The sequence below is a fragment of the Beta vulgaris genome, chromosome 4, assembly GCF_026745355.1.
Source record: "Beta vulgaris subsp. vulgaris cultivar EL10 chromosome 4, EL10.2, whole genome shotgun sequence".
NCBI classification, from domain to species: domain Eukaryota; kingdom Viridiplantae; phylum Streptophyta; class Magnoliopsida; order Caryophyllales; family Amaranthaceae; genus Beta; species Beta vulgaris.
The window spans coordinates 58201588-58222215 of record NC_079205.1 but is presented as its reverse complement, the minus strand read 5'-3'; the positions used below and the strand labels follow the sequence as shown (position 1 = coordinate 58222215).

Genomic DNA, 20628 nt, shown 5'->3' with positions numbered 1-20628 from the left:
AATTAGTAGATCATGGACCAAGGTGTAGGATGAGCATCCTACACCAGCTCCAAAACGCAAGGTAATAAGAATGAAACACACCATTCAACATGCAAAAAAGTAATTGATTTGATAGCTAATGTACATTCCCATTACATCCAGTGTACATGTCAAAAATACAAAAAGTAACTGATTTGACAGTTACTGTTCACCATTTAATAACTGATTTGATGTCCCCCCATATACTGTTCACCACTTCTCTCTTTTTCACACTCAGCCTCCTTGTACATTCTTGGCTTCGTGGTTGTTCATTAACAAAATCAAAATGTACAATGACAACCCCTCAGCTGAAAGTAACCCAATTCCTGAAGCTGATGTCAAGTGAGTAATTTGCAATCTTTGTACACTGGGTGTGTTGATGTTTGTTCACTAATGAAATTCAATATGTACAATTACAGTTTCATACCGAAATTCACCACTTCTCTCTTTTCCACACTCAACCTCCTTGTACATCCTTGGCTTCGTAGTTGTTCATTAATAAAATCGAAATGTACAATGACAACCCCCAGCTCAAAGTAACCCAATTCATGAAGTTGATGTCAAGTGAGTAATTTGCATTGCAATCTTTGTACACCGGGTGTGTTTATGTTTGTTCATTAATGAAATTCAATATGTACAATTACAGTCCCATACCGAAATATGTCAAGTGAGTAATTTCCATTCTTTGTACACTGGTATGTTTGATGTTTGTTCACTAATGAAATTCAATATGTACAATTACAATCTCATACCGAAATTCAATAAAATCACAATGTACATTGATGGTCATTGCTTTGATCACTGAAAATTCCCAAATGTACACTCGTAGATTATTGTACACCAAACCATATGCATTTGTACATTAAAAAAATTGTTTCACGTGATGAGAGAGAAAGAGCTGGCCAACTTTCAAAAATATTGCCAAAAGTCAGCCACATGGGCAAGGTTTAGGATGCTCATCCTACACCTCGGTGCAGGATCTAATTTGCGTCATTTGCCTGCTATATTTTCCTTAAATGGACATGTGGGATTGTGAAACATGGGAATGTGGAGCCATTTATAGGTTACTTGTGATAATGTTGTTCTGTAATAGTACTACCAGTAATACTGTAGCATTAACAATGCTAACAACAAGGGTGATAATTAATTATGAAATTGTATGTTTATTGTTTCCTTGTATAATAGATTGTCTGATTTCGGTTTGACCTATTGTAATCTGAAAAAGAAAAATTATCCGTATAAAGGTTAATGATTAAAGGCGTCCTAATTAAGTGAACTTAATAATAAATTGTCAGATAATGTTGGACTTGAACCGGCCGGATTATGCATAACCCGTCCCCGACTCCGATTCTACAAAAGTCAGATTTTAAATCCAAGTCCGAGTCCATTTCCGACATCCAGCTCCGAAAATACGAATCTGACCCAACTTAAAATCCGACTTCGAATCGACCCGACTTAAAATCCGAACATCCGACTCCAAACCCGATCCGACTTATTTTTCTACCCATCTTTTATAATAGAATAGTCTTGTAAATACTATAATTTAATCATTACAATTTATTCTAATAATTATATGAAAATCTTATATTATACAGATAATTTAAATATTATTACTTCCTCCCTTTTTTTACTTGCAATACTTTTTTTCCATTAATTTCAATGCAAAATTTGGGTAGGGGGAGGAAAAAAGAGAAGGTCCCATGTAATTGGAGAGAGATAGAGAGAAAAGAAAAGCAAAAGTAGAAAGTGTTGCAAGTAATTAATTATTTCCCTTTTAGTAAAGTGTTGCAAGTAAAAAAGATGAAGGACGTATTATTTTTAACAATCATTTTATCAATGGGAAACTCCTATATAGTTGGCTGAAAGTCGAAGTCAGTTAATACATAAATAACACATTAACATAAATAAGAGAAAATGTTGATTGACTCAAAACCGGAGTCGAATTCGGATTATTTTATGAGATCAGTCTCCGGCCCGCCTCCGACTCGAAGTCAACTCGGATTTTTTCCTTCAGATCGGAGCAGACTAGGGTCGAATCCTTGACTGAGTTGCCATCCCTAGTGAGAATAGAGCCTTACTACTTACTAGTTACTATTAACTAATAACTTGACGACTCAAAAAATTCATGCATACAGATGTATGTTAGTATGTATAGAGTAGTGCATATGTACCTTTGATGGGTAAATCTCCTGTTTCAATAAGTTTTGGAACACAGTAATAAGACCAATTGCAAGATGCACTAGAACACTTGAACATTATTACTGGTACCTCAGCTTCATTTGCTACATCACAAGCAAAACTCATCCACCCATCTACTATATATCAAACATGTTATTTTAGCTGTTTCACTTGATCCAAGCAATATGTCTCTTAAGAGGGGTTCTGCACTTCTTGATAAACTCTCAATCGCTGCCATCATCAACCCCTTGATATCGGCCTGACCTGTCCGGGGGTTGTCTGCAGATAGCCCATCAGGCATCGTCTTGAACTCGAAGCCTGGATACTGCTCAAAACGGGCTTCGATGTCAGTGTGTTGGGTCAGGCGTTGGTGGTTCTGGGTTGTGTTTAGAAAGGTCACCTTAAAGTTGGCGATGCATAGAAGTTCAGCTAGTTGTAACATTGGAGTTAGATGGCCTAGTGCTGGAAGTGGAAAGATTAGCACATGAGGTGTAACAGAAGACTGTTTATGATCTAATTTCTCCATTGAACTTGGGTATTGGAAACTAATGAATATGGGATTATGAAAGTTTTAACTCAAAATCTGAGATGTAAAGTTATATAGTCATAGTTGATAATAATTTCTAAATTTGAATAATGAACAGATCTTGTTATGATATGTTAGCACAAGATTTTCTGCGTGATGCCAACCTAATGTCAATATGTTTATCATGCACTAAATTTTATTTTTTTGACCACGAGTACCCCTCATGGAAGTACAATAATGCTTTCAAATCTTTTTGACTGATTGGCATGTTGTTAAATCCGCATTTTGCTCCTATTTTGGTGCACTTTGAGGGAGATTATGGTATGATTTGGACTAATTTTTTAATAGATTTGTGCCCAAATAACAGGATTTGAGGAGAAATGTCAAACTATGGGAGAAGTATACATTGTGGCTTATTTAGAAGTCTAATAGCATCATGGATATGATGTCAAGTCCAAGAGGGAGGTATTTGGGCCTCCTACAAGAGCAAATTGGGTTGGAAGCGGTATTTGAAGAGTCCAAGGAAGGAAAGAGGCATAGGCTCACCACGAGTCACGGTATTGGCGGCAACTTGTGGTAGAATGCCGAGAGCTTACCGCGACTCGCAGCCTGGAGCGCGAGTCGCGGAAACGCGGGCAGCAACTTATGTTATGTTATTTTCGCAGTTTTTGTTTTTAGTTTTTTTTTTCCGGAAAATATAAATAGGGGATGTTTCTTCCTATTCAGTTATGCATGTTATTATTAGAGTTTAGCCCTAATTTCAGTTTTCTATACAAACACTTGAGTTTGAAGATTAATTTGATCAAGTGTTTGGGATTCTTCTACGATTCAAGCGCTATCAATGAGTTTTACTATTTCCTCTCCCTTTGATCTTTTCAATCAGGTCTTTAATTATACTTATTGTTTTCAATGCCATGATTAGTGAGTAGTTTTTCTATCAAGGTTAAGTTGAGCCCTATTATTGATTGATCATGTAAATTGTTACTCTAATTCCCATTTTATTGAATTATAGGCTTAGGGTTTGACAAGGTTGTTATTGTGGTCAATTTTGCATCTTATTTTAGCCCTAGCTTGTATTGTCAATGAAAGTTGGAGTAGAGATTAGGATTATATATGCTTGCTTACTAAATTGTTATTCTACCAACTGAATTCATCAACGAAAGTTTAGTCTTAGTTCGGATCATCTTGTCATTAATTCAAATTCTTCCACGAAAATAGGTGAGGATTGAAATTGGGTTTTAATTGACATCGGCTCTTAATGCTTCTAATTGTGTATGTAAGCCATGAAAATGGGAGATATACATGTTGGTTAGGCCTTTTTGTTATCATGAAAGTGAACTTTAGGTATTAATGAATGATTTAGGATTTAGTTTCGGTTCGCAACTGTGCTTATTGCTAAGTCATAAGGGAATATCATACTCACCAAAGTCATAATGGAATAATTGGGAAGCGAGTTATGGTTTGATCAATCCATATTAGTGGTGATGGTTGATCTTAGTGTTTTAATTATCATATTCACATAGTTGTCATATGTTGTCATTAGTTTAGCCTTAGTTTTTAGACTATTCTCCATTTCTGAATTGTGTAATTATTTTATAATCTAGAATCAAGTAATGTTTAATCTTGCACCTTCCTGAGTTCGACCCGTATGTGCCACGACACCGTACACTTTGATATATTAAAATAAAATCTTAACTCATGTTTGAAGTTGAATATTTTTACATTTAACAATTTAGAAAAATATGATCGTATGATACACATGAAAAGAAAAAAAAACTTGTGTAGCCGAGTGTATACAAATTTGAGTAAAATTTAAATCAAATTATATAACGTATCAAAATGAGCAAATAAACCAAAAACTTAAACCGATGGTCGGAGTTATATGATAGTTTTATACTTTATCACGATCTGTCATACGAGAGTCCACTGGGATTGAAAGCCCTTTTGTCTACCAGATGTACTTCTTCGACGAAGGGTTTGCCTGGCCAAGTATATAAACCTTGTAAAGAAAAGGCTTCCCTCGCTTCAACATTGAAAAGGAAAGGTGGTGATCAGCATGAGAATGAGAAGAAGATATGAAATGAGTATTCCCGTGGATGCAGCAGGGTGGATGAGTTTGAACCTGTGATCTTTATATCACGCTGTCTCTGATACCATGTTTTTTTTTTCTGATACCATGTTAAAGGATCAATTCAATCAAGAACTTAAGATGATGGTTGAGACCCCAAGAATGGTTTTATACTCTTTCATAATGTTTAACCATCTTGCGCTCAAGTGATTTAATTAAAAAAAAAACAAAGAAAAAACAGAGGAAGTTTATACATAATCATCTACTTTCCTAAGGTTCCAGTGATTGTATCTAATGCTCCCCTTTCTTAGACATTGCTTTAATATCCTCGATTAATTGGTTAAAATTCGAATATGAGGATCCTCCTTCCGAGATACTTGTCTTTGCTAGTTGTGAAATTTTGTCCATTGATCTTTGCAGCTCATCTTTCTTCACATCCATTAGATCATTTATCATCTTCTCCACTATAGTTCTATCACATACATCCTTCATATCCAACCCAATTCTCCATACTTCACTAACAAACCTGCTGTTCACTTGTTGATCAGCAAAGTAAGGCCAACAAAGCATTGGCACCCCAGCTACTATGCTCTCGAGTGTCGAGTTCCATCCACTATGAGTCAAGAACCCACCAATAGCGCGATGGGCTAAGACCTCTTGCTGTGGTGCCCATTTCACTAAGCATCCTCTCTTCTTGGTTCCCTCCAAGAGGTCATCTGGGGTTGGATTATCAAGTTCACTTCCTATAATGAGATTAGGCCTTATAACCCATAGGAAATACTTCTTACTATGCACTAGTCCTGCCCAAAATTCTCTAAGTTGGTCCTTTGTGAGGATAGTTAAGCTCCCAAAACTTACATAAACAACAGATTTGTTAGGCTTTTGATCCAACCATGATATGCAACTTTGATCAACTTCCCATAAGTTACTAGAGGAATTGTTGCACAATGTTGTTTCCTTTTGGCTGAGTTTGTATTTGAGGTGAGCATGTAGTGGTCCTAAGGAGTAAACTTTCGAGCATTCGGAACGAATGAGAGAAAGTGTAGGATCCTCCAGATCCTCAAATGTGTTGAGAATGAATGCGTGTGCTTGCTTGTTTCGTTGTATTTCGCCATTGAACAAATGTAGGAGGTCTTGGCACGAGGATGTGTCTTGGTTCCGGCAGAAGCTGGGGAGATCACGGTAACGAAGGAAGCTATCCATTCCTGGCGAACTCTTTACTAACTCATCCATTGCTTCATCTAATTAATGATAATGTAATCCATTAAAAGAATTAAAACACCATTAGTATGTTGCCTGAAAATATGACAAATATAAATTTAAATGAAGATTATGCTTTTGGAATGCAGGTCTTTAATTTGACTTGAAATGTTGTATTATTAAGAATTTAAGAGTAGTAGTAATAATATTAATAGCAGCAAGTCAACAACAATATTACGATGGTGATGAGTAATTGTGGCCGGTGGGATTTTATGTTCCCCTTGAATAAGATGGTGTAATCTCATCAAAAAGAGTGTTTGGTCTCAGTGGCGGATCCAGCGTAGGTTCAGTGGGTTCAACTGAACCCACATGGATCCGGGAAAAAATCGGGCAAAACTGGAAAAATAAGGAAAATAATGACAGGGTATATATTAAGCGCGCGTAGTATTTCAGTGTATAGTATTGTGTTCCAGTGGTAGAGTCCGCGTGCTATTTTTTAGTCCTTGCGTTCAAGGTCACGGGTTCGATCTACTCTTCTTGAAGTTCGCTTCATTGTTGCTTTTTCTTTCCTTTTTCCTTATCCTTAATTACTACAAGTCTAATTGTCTATAGCTTATGTTTTATATCTTAGTAGAACCTGTGATATATTTACAAGTATTCTATTTCGTTTATTCAGTCCGTCCTTTATTAATTACCTCTCCTTTATCTTTGTAAATATATCACCACCTATTAAATATTATACGTCAAAACTCAAAAGGTATTGAGTTGAGGTTAGTTTCCATTCTCTTCTCAGTTTTCTTGCTTAAGGAATCAAATAATCATACACTAACTATATAATTACTTGACATTCACTGCTCATATACTTACGTGATATGTAATGAAATGTGTGTTAATATTTATAAAAAAATTATAGGTGCATTTTATAAACTAAATGTGCGAATATTAACATTTGACATGGAAGAATTTATACATCAATTCTGAACAAAAATCATGACAAAGCTCATTATCACCCAAACTAAAATACGAAGAGCGTTGAATTTGTTGTTAGTTGTCATTTTAGATTTCATTTGTGCTAGTTTCTATATTATTTCTTTTTTTTTTCATCGTTTCATATCATGGATATGTAATTACTTTCAACACTTGGTTGGTAGTGGATTTAAAGAAAATTGTCGTAATAATTGATACTCAATCCGTAGTTCATTTTATAACGACTTTGTATTAAGATAATGATAGTTTTTTGTTATACAAAAATTTATTTTGTTATTTTTGTAACGATATAATTAAGAATGGAACCTCCGCCACAATTGTTGAAAGTTTCCCTATTCATTAAAAGAAATACAGCTCTAGTCACAGGCCCGTCTCGAACTATATAGAGGCCCTGTGCGATCTCGTATTTGAAGAATTCAATAATGTAATAGCTCATCCATACTTCACATAATCATATTATGAAAAAAAAGTAGTCTAAATAAGTAGATAATCTTTTTCTTTTTACTACTTGAACTTTCTCTATTTTGGGGCCCTCACAATAAAGAGGCCCTGTTCCATGGAACATGTTGAACATGCTAAAAGCCGCCCCCTGGCTCTAGATAGTAAAACGTAATTCGAAACTTATGTTTGAACTACTCCGAACCCACGTGGCTCAAATCCTGGATCCGCCACTGTTTGGTCTGATGTAAATGAAATGCGAATAAAAGAATTGGAATTTTTTTTATTAGGAAAGATAGTTGGTCCGAAGATCAACCCTTGTTAGGCTACTAGCCTATAGGGCACACCAGCTCAGAGGTCGGGTACAACACCAAATAGTCCAGAATTAAATGCCCAACATATTGTTGGGATGAGAATTCGAACCCTGGACGATACCTTGAAATTTGGGATGGTATTCCACTGAGCTACCATCTCTCCCTAAAGAATTGGAAATGATCTAAATTTTTCTCTACTTGTTTTCAATTAGCTAAAAATAATCATCCCTGAATTTAGTCTTTCTCAAATTATTGTTTTAGAACTTAACTTTTCAGAACTTATATGGACTTATTATAGTTTAAAATTGGATTTAAGTAGTGTTTATTGACCTTGGACGTAACTCTATATTATGTTCTTATTCACCTCGAATGAGAGTAAGTTGAGGAGAATAGAGCCCGTTGACTTATTAATTACTGAGAAAGTTCAGACATACAAATGTATGTAGAGAGTAATGATGTGTACCTTTGAAGGGTAATTCACTTGCTTCAATGAGCTTTGGAATACAGTAATAAGACCAATTGCAAGATGCACTAGCACACTTGAATATTATTACTGGTATCTCAGCTTCATTTGCTATATCATTAGCAAAACTCATCCACCCATCAACTATTAAGCATGTTTTCTTAGCTATTTTACTTGATCCAAGCAAAATCTCTCTTAAAAAGGGTTTAGCACTTAATGTTAACCCCTGAACCACCTCCTTCAGCCAATCATTGATATTGTTCTCACCAGTCCTAGGGTGGTCGTCAGGCAGCCCGTCGGGTATTGTCTTGAACTCAAAGCCTGGATAGACGTCGAAACGAGCTTCGACGTCGGCGTGTTGGGTCAGGCGTTGGTGGTTGTGGGTTGTGTTTAGAAAGGTTACCTTAAAGTTGGCAATGCATAGAAGTTCAGCTAGGTGTAGCATTGGGGTTATATGGCCTAGTGCTGGAATAGGAAATATAAGCACATGAGGTGAAAGTGAAAATTGATTATGATCTAATTTCTCCATTAAACTTGGGTATTGGAAACTAATGAATATGTAGCTTAGATGTATAGATTATATAGAAATGATTGGAAATATTATTTGAACATTAATTAATGTTGAAAGATCTGATTAAAGTACCTTAATTTCTATTTTTTTTCTACAAGCACATGATTTTGTTTGTAATGCCTGACTAATGACAGTAGCTTTTACATTAAATATGATTTTCTATCACAAGGAGTGTTTCTCGTGGGAGCTATTAATACAATTATACTTTGGTTGTAATTTTGAAGTTTTGAATTCTTACATTAATCATACACTTGAAACAACTACCTTGTGAAGGAATATCGATGAATAACAGTGATGGGGCTAAGATCAAATCTCCATCTTGATCTTATCATGGTTATTGTTATCTTTGTACAGATTTTCCTTAATTGTCTCCTACAATCTTGTTTATCTTTATTATTTCCTTTCCTCTTTTCTACATCATATTGTACAACATATTCTAGGATTTTATTCTCGTTTTCTTTAATAAGTTAAGGAGAAACCTTGACAACAGAGGGGTCTTGGACATATGAGCAGAGTGACCGACCGTTCAGGGCCCCCAATATTAAGGAACCCCGCCTATATTTTATTTTGTTACATTTTAGGCTCTTTGAATTTAGATGGAAAATATATTTGTTAATCCAACTCTTAAAACTAAGAAAACATAAAATTACCCTAAAAAGTTTTGATAAGTTGATAGGTACTAATACATCACTTGGGGTTGGCTCGATCAAGTGGCGAGCTTTATCATCTTTCCTAACAAGGTCTAGGGTTCAATTCCTGCCCAAGCATTTGCTTGGGATTTAAGGAGGGAGGGGGGTTAGGAGTGTCTGGCTTGTAATGGACCTCTTGGTGAAAGCCCTGTGCGAGGGCAAACTAGAGGAATTCTTCTTACGAATTTTTTTTTTTTAAAAAACTTGGGATTTACAACAATTATATCAGAATTTTTCATGTGGGTATGTATTTCACTATAAAATGCATACCTTTGAAGGGTATATCTCCAGCTTGAATGAGCTTTGGAATACAGAAATAAGTCCACATGTAGCATGGACTAGAACACCTAAATGCAATCACTGGTACCTCAACTTCATTTGCTACTTCATTAGCAAAGCTTATCCACCCATCAATTATCAAACATGTAACTTTATCTATTCCTGTTGATCCTACCAACATCTCTCTCAAAAGGGGCTCACCACTTAATGCTAACTTCTCCACCAACTCACTCGACCAGTCCTTGAACTTGCTCACACCAGCTCGTGGGTGTTCATCAGCTAGCCCGTCAGGTACTATGCTGAACACGAAGCCAGGGTAGCGGGCGAAACGGGCTTCAATGTTTGTGTTTCGGGTTAGAAGTTTGTGGTTTTGGGTAGTATTAAGGAAGGTTACTTTAAGATTAGCAAGGCAAAGAAGTTCAGCTAAGTTTAACATTGGAGTTATGTGGCCTTGTATTGGAAGTGGAAAGATGAGCACATGAGGTGTAGAAGATTGGTGTTCCATTTTTGCTATCAAAATTTAGTCTTAGAAAAGAGATTGGGTTTATGAGGTTATGTACAGGCATATAGCTGAGGAACCAATTATTATGATGTAGTGTTGAAAAGTATATGTTGGATAATCTAGTTTTGATATCGATGTATTGCCAAAAATCAATAATTGTGATTGCTAGTGCCTAGTAGGGTCCATTAGCAATAGCGTTGCCTCATATATATGACCTTGTGTGAGACATTATCACCAGGGTCGTAAACAGACTGCGAAAAGTCCAGAGTCCAATTCAGTCCAGTCCAAACTTATTACCTCTAAGTCTCTAACTATAAATAGTATATCCTAGAATAAGTGAAAATAAGATGAGGAGAACAAAGCCTTATTCAGGATCAAACTGCGCAACATAGATCATCATGTTTAACAGTAGTATTGACTTTGGAATTTGCTGTTCAGAATTCTGTTGTGGGTGCTAATCGTACTAATAGTCACAGTCAATCAGACATAACATAGAGGATGAAACCTTCTGCAATCCTCATTCCAAACATATTAATCTCAACTCTGCAAGAAAATTCTCAGTACTACTAATATAAAATTCCATTTCCTTAAATTCAGAAAGTCAATCACATAGTATTATTCTTATACTAATTCAAACACAAATGCTATTTATACATGTTGATGCTGCCTTTATTAGTTTTATACAATCGGCTAACAACTTACATTAGAGTACAAACTTTACAATTTTCAGAAATCTTTGTAACAGAACAGAAAAGTCAGGTCTGAAGCAGGGCCATTTCTTTGATATTAAAGGGATGAGAAATAGATTTAGGGCCATTGTAAGCCATTAAAGCTAGGAACCTATGAACAGCTTGGGTTGGATGAAATGCATCCCAGAAAGCATATTGATCCCTGTTTAAACATGGTATTAAGAAAGGAAGACACATTTTTTCTGCGTTGTTTCGGCCTACGCCACAGCATGCTTTCTCCAACTCTGTCAACCCTGCAATTCACAATTCACAATTCACAAATGATACAAACTTTTAGTAGTAGTTATAAATTTTGTGCTTATGTTTATCTACTATAGTAGTTGTTATATAAGCAAATTGAAGTCTTACATTAGTGTTTATATTATGTTTAAAGGAGAAACAGAAGAATGCTTATGTTTATCTACTAGTAGTTTTTATATAAGCAAGTTGAAGTGTTACATCAGTGTTTATATGATGTTTAAAGGAGAAACAGAAGTGCATTAGTGAGGAGACTTCATAGTCTATCCTAGAGTCCTACCTCAATACTAAGAAATCCGTATATACGGGTGTTATATATATGAATTGGAGAAATGAACAATAGTTGATGTTCTTCAATGCAAAGAGATTGCAAAGACGGGTCTTTGTAACCTTGAAAAACTTTAGTGGTTTGTTTGTTTCAAGTTATGTTGCTCTGATTCTTGATTTCACCTCAAGTATCTGTGTTGGATCCTTGACACTCGAACATACGTGTGTCACTTCGATACTTCATTTTGGGCTCAAAAATTGAAAATTTTCCACAAAATAGTTGAGTCAAGACACTTGGACACATATCTGTGTCAGACATGAGTACCCGAGTCCGAGCAACATATATTTTAAGTATAAAAAACCGTTGCTAATGTGTTATTAATGATACTATAGGAAAAACAATTCTAGATTAATAAGCATACAAATCTAAAATGAATACATCAAGTCTTACCAAAAGTGGCAGGATGAGTAAGTATATCCATCAAACCTTGAAAAGTATCTCCAAAAACAAAAGTTGCATTTGGGTGGGTGCCATTTAGTCGATCAACCAGGGTTCTAAGCCTTGTGTTGAACATTTGAATAACATCATTGCTAAAATTAACGCATTTACCAGCAGGCAGTCCAGCCGCTGTTTTTTGAGAAGGGGTACAACCAATTGGCCCTACTCCCGCCAAGAAGAAGCGTCTTAGTCCTTGATCATATAGTGCCTATGTATACAACATTATAAAAATGGTGTTAGTCTTTACCTTGACGAGTTGGGGGAATAAAGGGGATTCCAACTTGCCAAGGGCGAGGATCGATCCCAGAACTTTCTGGAACCGGGAGAGAAGCTATGACCATTAGACTATCCTTCACTCTTATAAAAATAGTGTTAGTGACTACATGAATATGTCCTAGATTAAAATGTAGTCTTATATAGTCATTAGACGGGAATGCAATTTTATTAATAAAGTATTACAAAATGGAGGGAAAATTAGGTTTCAAGTATATGATTTTAACAAATTAGGTTTCAAGTATATGATTTAAACAATATAAACTCGGATTGTTGTACATAACATTTATTTTAAAAGTAAGATAAATATTCCTTAGCACAAGTGGCAGAAAAATTAGGGATCCCACTTTATAAGGGGAAAAAATCGAACACTTATCACAAGGGTGAGAGGAGGATCTCCAATCAATTAGGTCACCCTTGATTCTTAAACTCGGACACAACATATATAATTGCTTCTTTGAGGGAAAAAGATAATACTATTGCAAAAGAACATATGTCATTTAAGTAGTAAGGAAAAGAGAGAGGTTGTATATAACCAAGGAAAACGAAGTGATTTTACCGTAATTTGTTTAGTGTATTGGTTGATGACAATATCAGCATATTTGTCGGGCTTAAATTTGGAGCGAGTACGGTAACCAGGATTTAGGTAATTGTTAACATAGTCATTGCTTCCTAGGATGACCACTGCTAAGGCTTTTTCAAGATATTGTTGCAACTCCTTTTCACTCATATGATTCTGCAATTGCCTCTTTGTGATTCCAAAATTCTCTGCCTGTTTACTGAAACTAAATCTCTCCCCCTGTCACAGTTTACACCAATAAAAGTAAAATTACACATGTATGACAAATATGGTGTAATGGTGTGTAAGTAGAAATGGCCAAATTTTAAGCAACTCAAAATTCAAATTTGAAAATGGACGAATATGGATACATCGTTTCGACCCGGAAACCGAATTATATTAGTAACTTGAATTGGATTTGATTCAACATTGACCTAATAGGCTAATAGCCTTTATTAGTTTAACCGTTTATTTTGCACAGAGTTAAGATAAATGTGTTATGAACATAGAAAGTTATAAAAAAAATGAATTTATATTAAAGTTGAATGTGTGTGTCATGAAAAGCTAGGGTGCGTTCTCTTCACCTTAATAAATTAAGTTTCAAGTCTAATAAGTTCAAATAAGTTCAGATAAGTTTCCATCAGGTTTAATCAGGGCAATAAGTTTCAATCAGGTCTAATAAGGTCCAATAAGCTACAATCAGGTGCAATAAGTTACAATCAGGTCTAATAAGGTCCAATAAGTTCCAATTGCTAAAAGTTAATAAGGTCTAATAAGTTTCAATCAGGTCCAATAAGGTCTAATAAGTTCTAATCAGGTCCAATAAGGTCTAATCAGGTCCAATAAGGTTCTATCAAGTCTAATAAGTTCAGTCCAGGTCCAATTCAGATAAGTTCATATCTAATAAGTTCAGTTCAGATAAGTTCATGTCCAATAAAGTTAAAAGAACGCATCCTTAGTGGGTATATTTCAAAAATAGAAACAAAAAATAGGTAATAAAAAACAGGAGGGAGTATTGATAAACGTGATGAGTATTAATTAGGAGATTTCTGTTAACTAACAGTAACAGGGTCAGGGTGTACATGGGAAATTAGGAACTTAAGAAGCTAATTAGTAATTAAGGCTTTTAGAAATTTAGAGGAGGTTAGTTACGTACTAAGCCTTGTCCACTTTCCTCAAGAATCCCTCCAGCAGCTGAGGCGTAGTTTACGCCATACATGATGTCTCTATCAGTAGAGAAAGGATTCGCGAAGGCTGGCAGAAGAGGTAGTCCTAGCAATTCAGCTGCACATCACCAACAAATTCAATCAATAATACTTGATTTAGTATTTTTGTTATAACTAAAGCAATAAACAATGAAGAACTAAAGAAGAATCGAAGCACGAATTTAACGTGGTTCACTTATATAATGTGTTAGCTATATTCATGGCCCCATAAATAAGAGAGAAACTGATTTATTATTTTGAGGAGAGAGTGCAAAAAATATAAATGTGCATGGGGCAAAAGTTAATTAGAAGATTCGTGTAGTATATTCTAATCAACTAAACAAAATAAGGCTAGAAATAGATCCCAAAACATAAAAACGGAAATAATAACCCTATATACTAGAACTTTTGGGTGCAACCTTGCTCCCCCATTCCTTAAAGGCTAAAGCCTAAAAACAAACAAAAATCTTCACTATATGCATACATAAATCCAATTCTTTATACATGTTATTTTTTTAAAATTGATTCACATGTTTATTTATGTCATAATTATGTTTCTTCACACTAACGAATCATATATAAAATTTATAAATTTTGATATTGTGAATAAATAAGATAGACTAGTCAAAAAATTTGTATAAGAATAAGATGGTATAAAAGATAAGAGAATCATATCCTAAATTCGTAATCTCAAACTCTATAACATAAACATATATAGGTCGTCCGTGGTTCGTGCTATGTCAACGATCCTATAGGCTACATCCACACATTGCATGTCATATACCCTTATAGCATATTTGTCTTTTGAATTAATAATATGAGCTTGTGACCCATATAGTTTGGGGCCTTTTACCAACTAAATCCAATGTCATGCCTAATAACACCCCATAAGGAAAAAAAAAATAAAAAAATAGCCCCCCTATCTCTAGACCGCCTTCGTACTAGATACTTACTGTAAGTCTAATAAGCAACCCAACCTTCACCTTCCCTCCCCCGCAATCTTAAAATCTGCTTCCACCAAGATTTAAACCTTGATCGCACATGTGAAAGATAAAGAACGATATTATTAGACTCAAGAGTCCTTGATATAAGCATACTTCATATGATTTATAGTAATAATTATCTCAAATTCTCAATCATTCACCACATATAAAGTAGATAAAATCAATAAATGTACATATGTAAAGTATAGATAAATGGAATTACACAGAAAGTCGATGATAGTTTTCCCATTGGTGAATCTTCCAGTAGGCCCTTGATAAAAATCAATCCCATATGGATAGAAGTTTGCCTTAGCTTGGGCGTTTAAGTAGTTGTTGTTTCCATTATCAACTAATGAATCTCCAAAGACATACATTGCTGTAAATTGTTGACCACTTGCCAAACTAGCATGCATAAATGCATAAATAAGAACTATTTTATTGATAATGCTCAATGTCTTCAATTTTCTCATCAAACCTAAATTCGACATGATGTCTAACTAGATAGCTATTTTTGTGTTTTTTTAGCAACTTATTGTTATATTGTATGAAGTATTATATATAATAAGAAGATGATGTTTCTTTTGTATCCACAAAGATACACTTTTTGTCTACAATGGTTGTTAAAGTTGTTCCTTTTATTCCCAATTTCCCTCCTTGATAACTTATTTTATGCATGCTTTTTTCCTTGTAATGTCCTTTTGGGTATAAAGGAAGATGAACACATATTATGTATGTCATGGAAATTATAATCATAATCCTAATTTTGGCCGATTTTCTTTGGATAATACCTTCATAAACTTTGGATTAACTCGGACATAATCTTTATATGGACTTATGGAGAGTATATATTGTCAAAATAGTTCAGAGCTAATTGTTTTTGTTTTTCTAAAAGATAATATTTCGTATCATATATAAATTCTTAAAGAAAATTGTTAGTGTCCCCTAATCTTTAGTTAGTCTACGCAAAACTGTCTTATCTTATAATATTAGATAAAGGAGTCTCTTGAAGATTGGCTTGACCCTCTTGAAATTAATTGTGAGACGGTATTATCATTTGAGAATGTTCTTATTTTTTAGAGGCACCACGGGACATTATTTTTATGCATTTCTTAAATAAATTGAACTTTTATGAGAGAAAACACCCCAGTTTTATATTATACAAGTATTTAATGTGGAACTAAGTTTCCTTTGATTAAAATGACCAACCAAATCAACATTAATTCCTATAAAGGTTTGGATTATTATATATCACTATATTTAGATTATGAAACAAGCATCATTTGATTTTTTTTAAATGAAAATATGAATTTTAAAATATATTTTATTTTCCCTTTCATACATCCTAATCATTAGTTTAAGAAATTTGATCATCTATGTTTATGCACTATCATGTAAAAGATCGTATGAAAGTTGTGGCCCATCCGCCCATGACAAATCCATGGGCCAAATATGGAGGAATTCATATCTCAATTCTCAATAGCATGGTTGTAACTTGTGACCGTAATAAGGATGCTTTTCCCATGAATTATAATGTATGGTTCAAGGTGCATGAGTTTTTTGCCTACTTGTATAAAAATCATGTTAAATCTAACATTTTCATGAACGATAAGGTTTAACACGTACATTTGGTAGTTTATTTGCAAGCCTTAATCTCAGGAAATTTATGTTGTATCTTCCTAATTGCAGTATTTAGATGTTTTTTTTTTTTTTGCTAAGGTAGCGTGTAAATAAACCTACAATATAAGAGTCCTCATATGAAAAAGGCTCAATATTATTATGAGTTTGTCTTATAAGAGACCGCCTATTTTTAAATTAAAATTGTTGAATCCATTTAGTGATTATATTTACTTTTATACTAAAATTAGACCGTCTTTTTCAATAATTTTTGTATTATTTATAGTATTATCTGTTTCATACACATTGTTTATACTTGACATCTATCATTTTTTAGTTAGATGCTTGAGTTTGCAACAATTAACTTAATATAAATATTATATGAAATATACTTCTATATGTACATATCTGAGATCGATTATCTTCTATATTGTATAATTATGCATTATCTTTAGTTCACGGTCAATTTTTTTTTGTAATTAGTATAAATGCTTCAAGATATTAAAACGACTAAAGTTTGCTAGAATTCGATTCGACATCTTGAGTACTACCTCGATAACCCACATATAGAATTTACCAACTGTTCCGTTTAGAAATTGAGCATTGCTGAAGTGTGTTGATTAGGAGTGAACCCCAAAAAATGTTCGCCTGAATTAATCGTATGTACACCGGAAATCTGAAAAACAAGGTTAGACTACCCCAGAGTTGTTCCGAGATCGCTCCTCCGATGCTCAAGTCAGTTGAGGTAGAGAAAGATGCTCTAGTTTGTTAGGTGAGACTTCAATACATGTTCATTGATGAGACAGTTGGTATTTATAACATTGCGGTTCCCAAATATGCAACATTAATGAGATGGGCTTTCTTCGGATCAATGACTATGTTGCATTTTCAGACAATTAGCATTTTCGGCCTCATCTGTGAATCCATAGACAACCTTGAGTTAGATCAACTCTCCGGTGGGACCCACTGTGCCACCTATCTATTGATTTCTGATGATGTGGCGTAGATATTGGGCGGGACCTTTATTAAGCCCAAAAACCAACTAAAATATCTACACTCATCCTTATTTTGATTAAGTCGGTATACATGCAAGTTATTTGACACCAGTAATCAAAGGACATACTCCCTCCGTTTCATTTTAATCTACACACTTATGCTTTTCACGCATGCCAATGCAAAACTTTGAGGACGTATATCTTTAGTTTTGTATTTGTAAAAATTATAAAAAGTACATATTAATAAAATACATGTTATGATGAATCTAACAAGATCCCACATGACTATATTTTCATCCGCGTATAAATCACAAATGATGATCAAAGTGAAATTTGTGAATAGTGTAAAATATCAAAGTATAACAATTAAAATGAAACGGATGGATATATATGATTACTTGTCTACTTGATAGTATAAGTTGAAAATAATTGTGGTTGCGTGCATGAGAGTGGAATGGAGATTTACATGCATGGTGAAGATGTATCATGTGTTCTAAATATAAAGATGGGTAATTAACAAAGAAAAATGGAGTTCAGTGGTGGCAAATGAGGCATGATGAGGATTATATTTATGACTCATGAGTAAGGATGCAAATTTTAAGCTGAGATGATAATGGATCAACAGATGATTTATGTGATATAGATTAGCGTAAAGAGTTGTCTTTCTCTTTTTGGGCGGTGATTGGTGGGGTCAAAGGTACTATATTAAGGAATAAACCCAACTGTAATACCAAAAAGTTATTAAGTCAATAGCAAAAAAGAACAAATAATACACATAACTGAAAAGGGAAAAAAAACATTGCGAGTGTTATATGGTAGCACTAATCAATTGGTGTAACAACCATCCTTCAAATCATCTTACATTAATTGACGAAGATATATAATGCTACACTATCGTACATTCGTACTCCTAAAATTTTAAGGGCTCTCAGTTTCTTCTGGGTTAAGGCTCCTCCCGAGCTTCTTGTTGTAAGAACAAGTAGGGGAGTTTTTAATCCCACAAGGACGGGATTAGATTTGATCCCGAAACTGAATCACTAACAAATAGGGGGTGGAAGTTGAAACCCGTTTTTTCAGATCCACCTTCCGACTTTAACATATGCGCCTTCGTATACTAATTTAAAGTCATTTTTATCGATGTTAGATGATTGATTATTCATTTAATTATAGGTGGATGCAGACGTATAAAGACTTTTACTATGTTATAATTACAATAATTTTGTTGTATATATATTGCAAACTAACTTTAAATTTGTGAATGCAAGAGATGAAAAAAGAATAGAAAAGTTATATGAATGGTATTGGTCCTGCTTATGTTAGATTTTTGGTTCGAAATTTCGTTCAATTATTAAGTTGATTAGATTAGGTTTAATTAGACAATAGATATAAGTACTAATTTTTTCATTTAATAACACCCAAAAAAAATTACGCTATTCAATATAAATTGATTTTTATGTTAGTTTGTTAATAACTTAATAATTATGTTAAGTTTATAATAGTAATGCTTCAAATGCCAAGTTTACCCATATATGGAAAATAATATTTCCTCGATCCCATAATATAGTATCTACTATATCAAACTTTAAAATCTTTGACCAAATAATCTCATTAATATATATCCATCCCATATATTTTTGAACACTTTTATGGGATTTTTATTCTCTGTTCTTGAGATCTTCTTCTGCCTTATGGGAGTTGTGAGTATGGTTATTTTTTGTTTTTAGGTATGAAAAATTGTTCTAATTGGTTGAAGTTCAGACTCAACCTGAAGGTATTGAAATCTCTCATACAATCAACATGGCTCAATTGAGAATGTTCTTCCTGAACTATGTATGGATCATATACTTCCTCATCAATAGATGCTTGATTCAGCAAATACAATGGGATGTGATGTATTGCTTGATTTAGTTCATTGTAGTTTATTCAAGATAAATTTAATTTAACCTTCTTTAATTGCATTTTGTTTTTCTTTAATACCTATAGTAGATATCGCTTGACCTTCAATTAATGAAATTTCACTTTAAAAAAAATCAATGATGCCTATTAAGAATATTTTGGTGCTTAATTGTCGATTAGTAGATCCATTTGAACCAATTAGGTTATTTTCGTAATCATTATCCACTTTTTTGTGAAGATTGCATACAATGAATAAGATCGAAACCAACGTGATCGACTATTTTGCAAGATGCATGTACTCCTAATGCCGAATCTCTATTAATACCTCCATCTATGCTATTTTAATTCTTATTAGTGATTAATCTAGAGGTACCTATTCATGTACCACCATACATTCTCAAATCAATCAATAAGGATCCCAACTCTATTCATAGGCAAACGAAAAGGTCCACAACTCCACATCATAGTAACAGTCAAGTGAATAATAATTCAAATCCAAATGCCAAAAACACACATCAAGTCTCTCCATATTATTGGTCCTCATCACTCAAATCCAATTTATTTTTTATTTTTTATTTTTCAATTCGGTAATTTGCCAGCCCAAACAGACTCAACCCTCATGAGTTAGTGGTAAGAAGGGGATCTTAAATTCCTAACCCATAAGAAAATTTATAGAAATTGAAAAGTGAGAATTCATACCCAGAAACAAATATCCACACAAATATTCCAAATATGAGAATAATAAGAGTCGAACTCCCAACCATAAAGTTAGGAGGTTGGAGCTCCAGCTAGAGGTGGGCATGGGCCGGGCCAGTACGCGACCCGGCCTAACCTGACCCGACAAGAGTTGGGTCCGGCCCGGTATGAGCCCACTCGAGGCTCGACCCGTTGTCCGCTACTTGGGCCACGGGCTTGTAACAATCAAGAAATTTTATTTCAGACCCGCATCGGCACGAGTCTGCCTAGATGGCCCGTGGGTCGAACGTTCCTTTTCTTTGTTTTTTAGCCTAAAATTGTCAAATATCCCAAAAAACAACATAAAACACGGACCAACCAACAGGAGGCACAAGCCCGACCCGCGGGCCTGTGGGTATGGGTCGGGCCGTGGACAAAATCTT

General features: G+C 34.4%; 2 protein-coding genes across 2 annotated transcripts; both read right to left on the bottom strand.

Moving 5' to 3' along the window:
* Positions 1–3387: 3387 nt before the first annotated feature.
* Positions 3388–10313, bottom strand: LOC104890474 (7-deoxyloganetic acid glucosyltransferase). Its single transcript, XM_010675981.4, has 2 exons — positions 9723–10313; positions 3388–6031 (listed from the first exon to the last, which is right to left on the bottom strand). Exons 1-2 carry the CDS (start codon positions 10234–10236, stop codon positions 5082–5084), a joined length of 1464 nt encoding a protein of 487 aa, XP_010674283.1. The 5' UTR covers positions 10237–10313; the 3' UTR covers positions 3388–5081.
* Positions 10314–10901: 588 nt separating this feature from the next.
* On the bottom strand, positions 10902–15513 carry LOC104890478 (GDSL esterase/lipase At5g08460). The gene is made up of 5 exons (XM_010675986.4): positions 15229–15513; positions 13974–14101; positions 12818–13057; positions 11938–12193; positions 10902–11215 (listed from the first exon to the last, which is right to left on the bottom strand). The coding sequence occupies exons 1-5, from the start codon at positions 15491–15493 to the stop codon at positions 10989–10991; spliced, it is 1116 nt and encodes a 371-aa protein (XP_010674288.2). The 5' UTR covers positions 15494–15513; the 3' UTR covers positions 10902–10988.
* Between the last annotated feature and the right edge of the window lie 5115 nt (positions 15514–20628).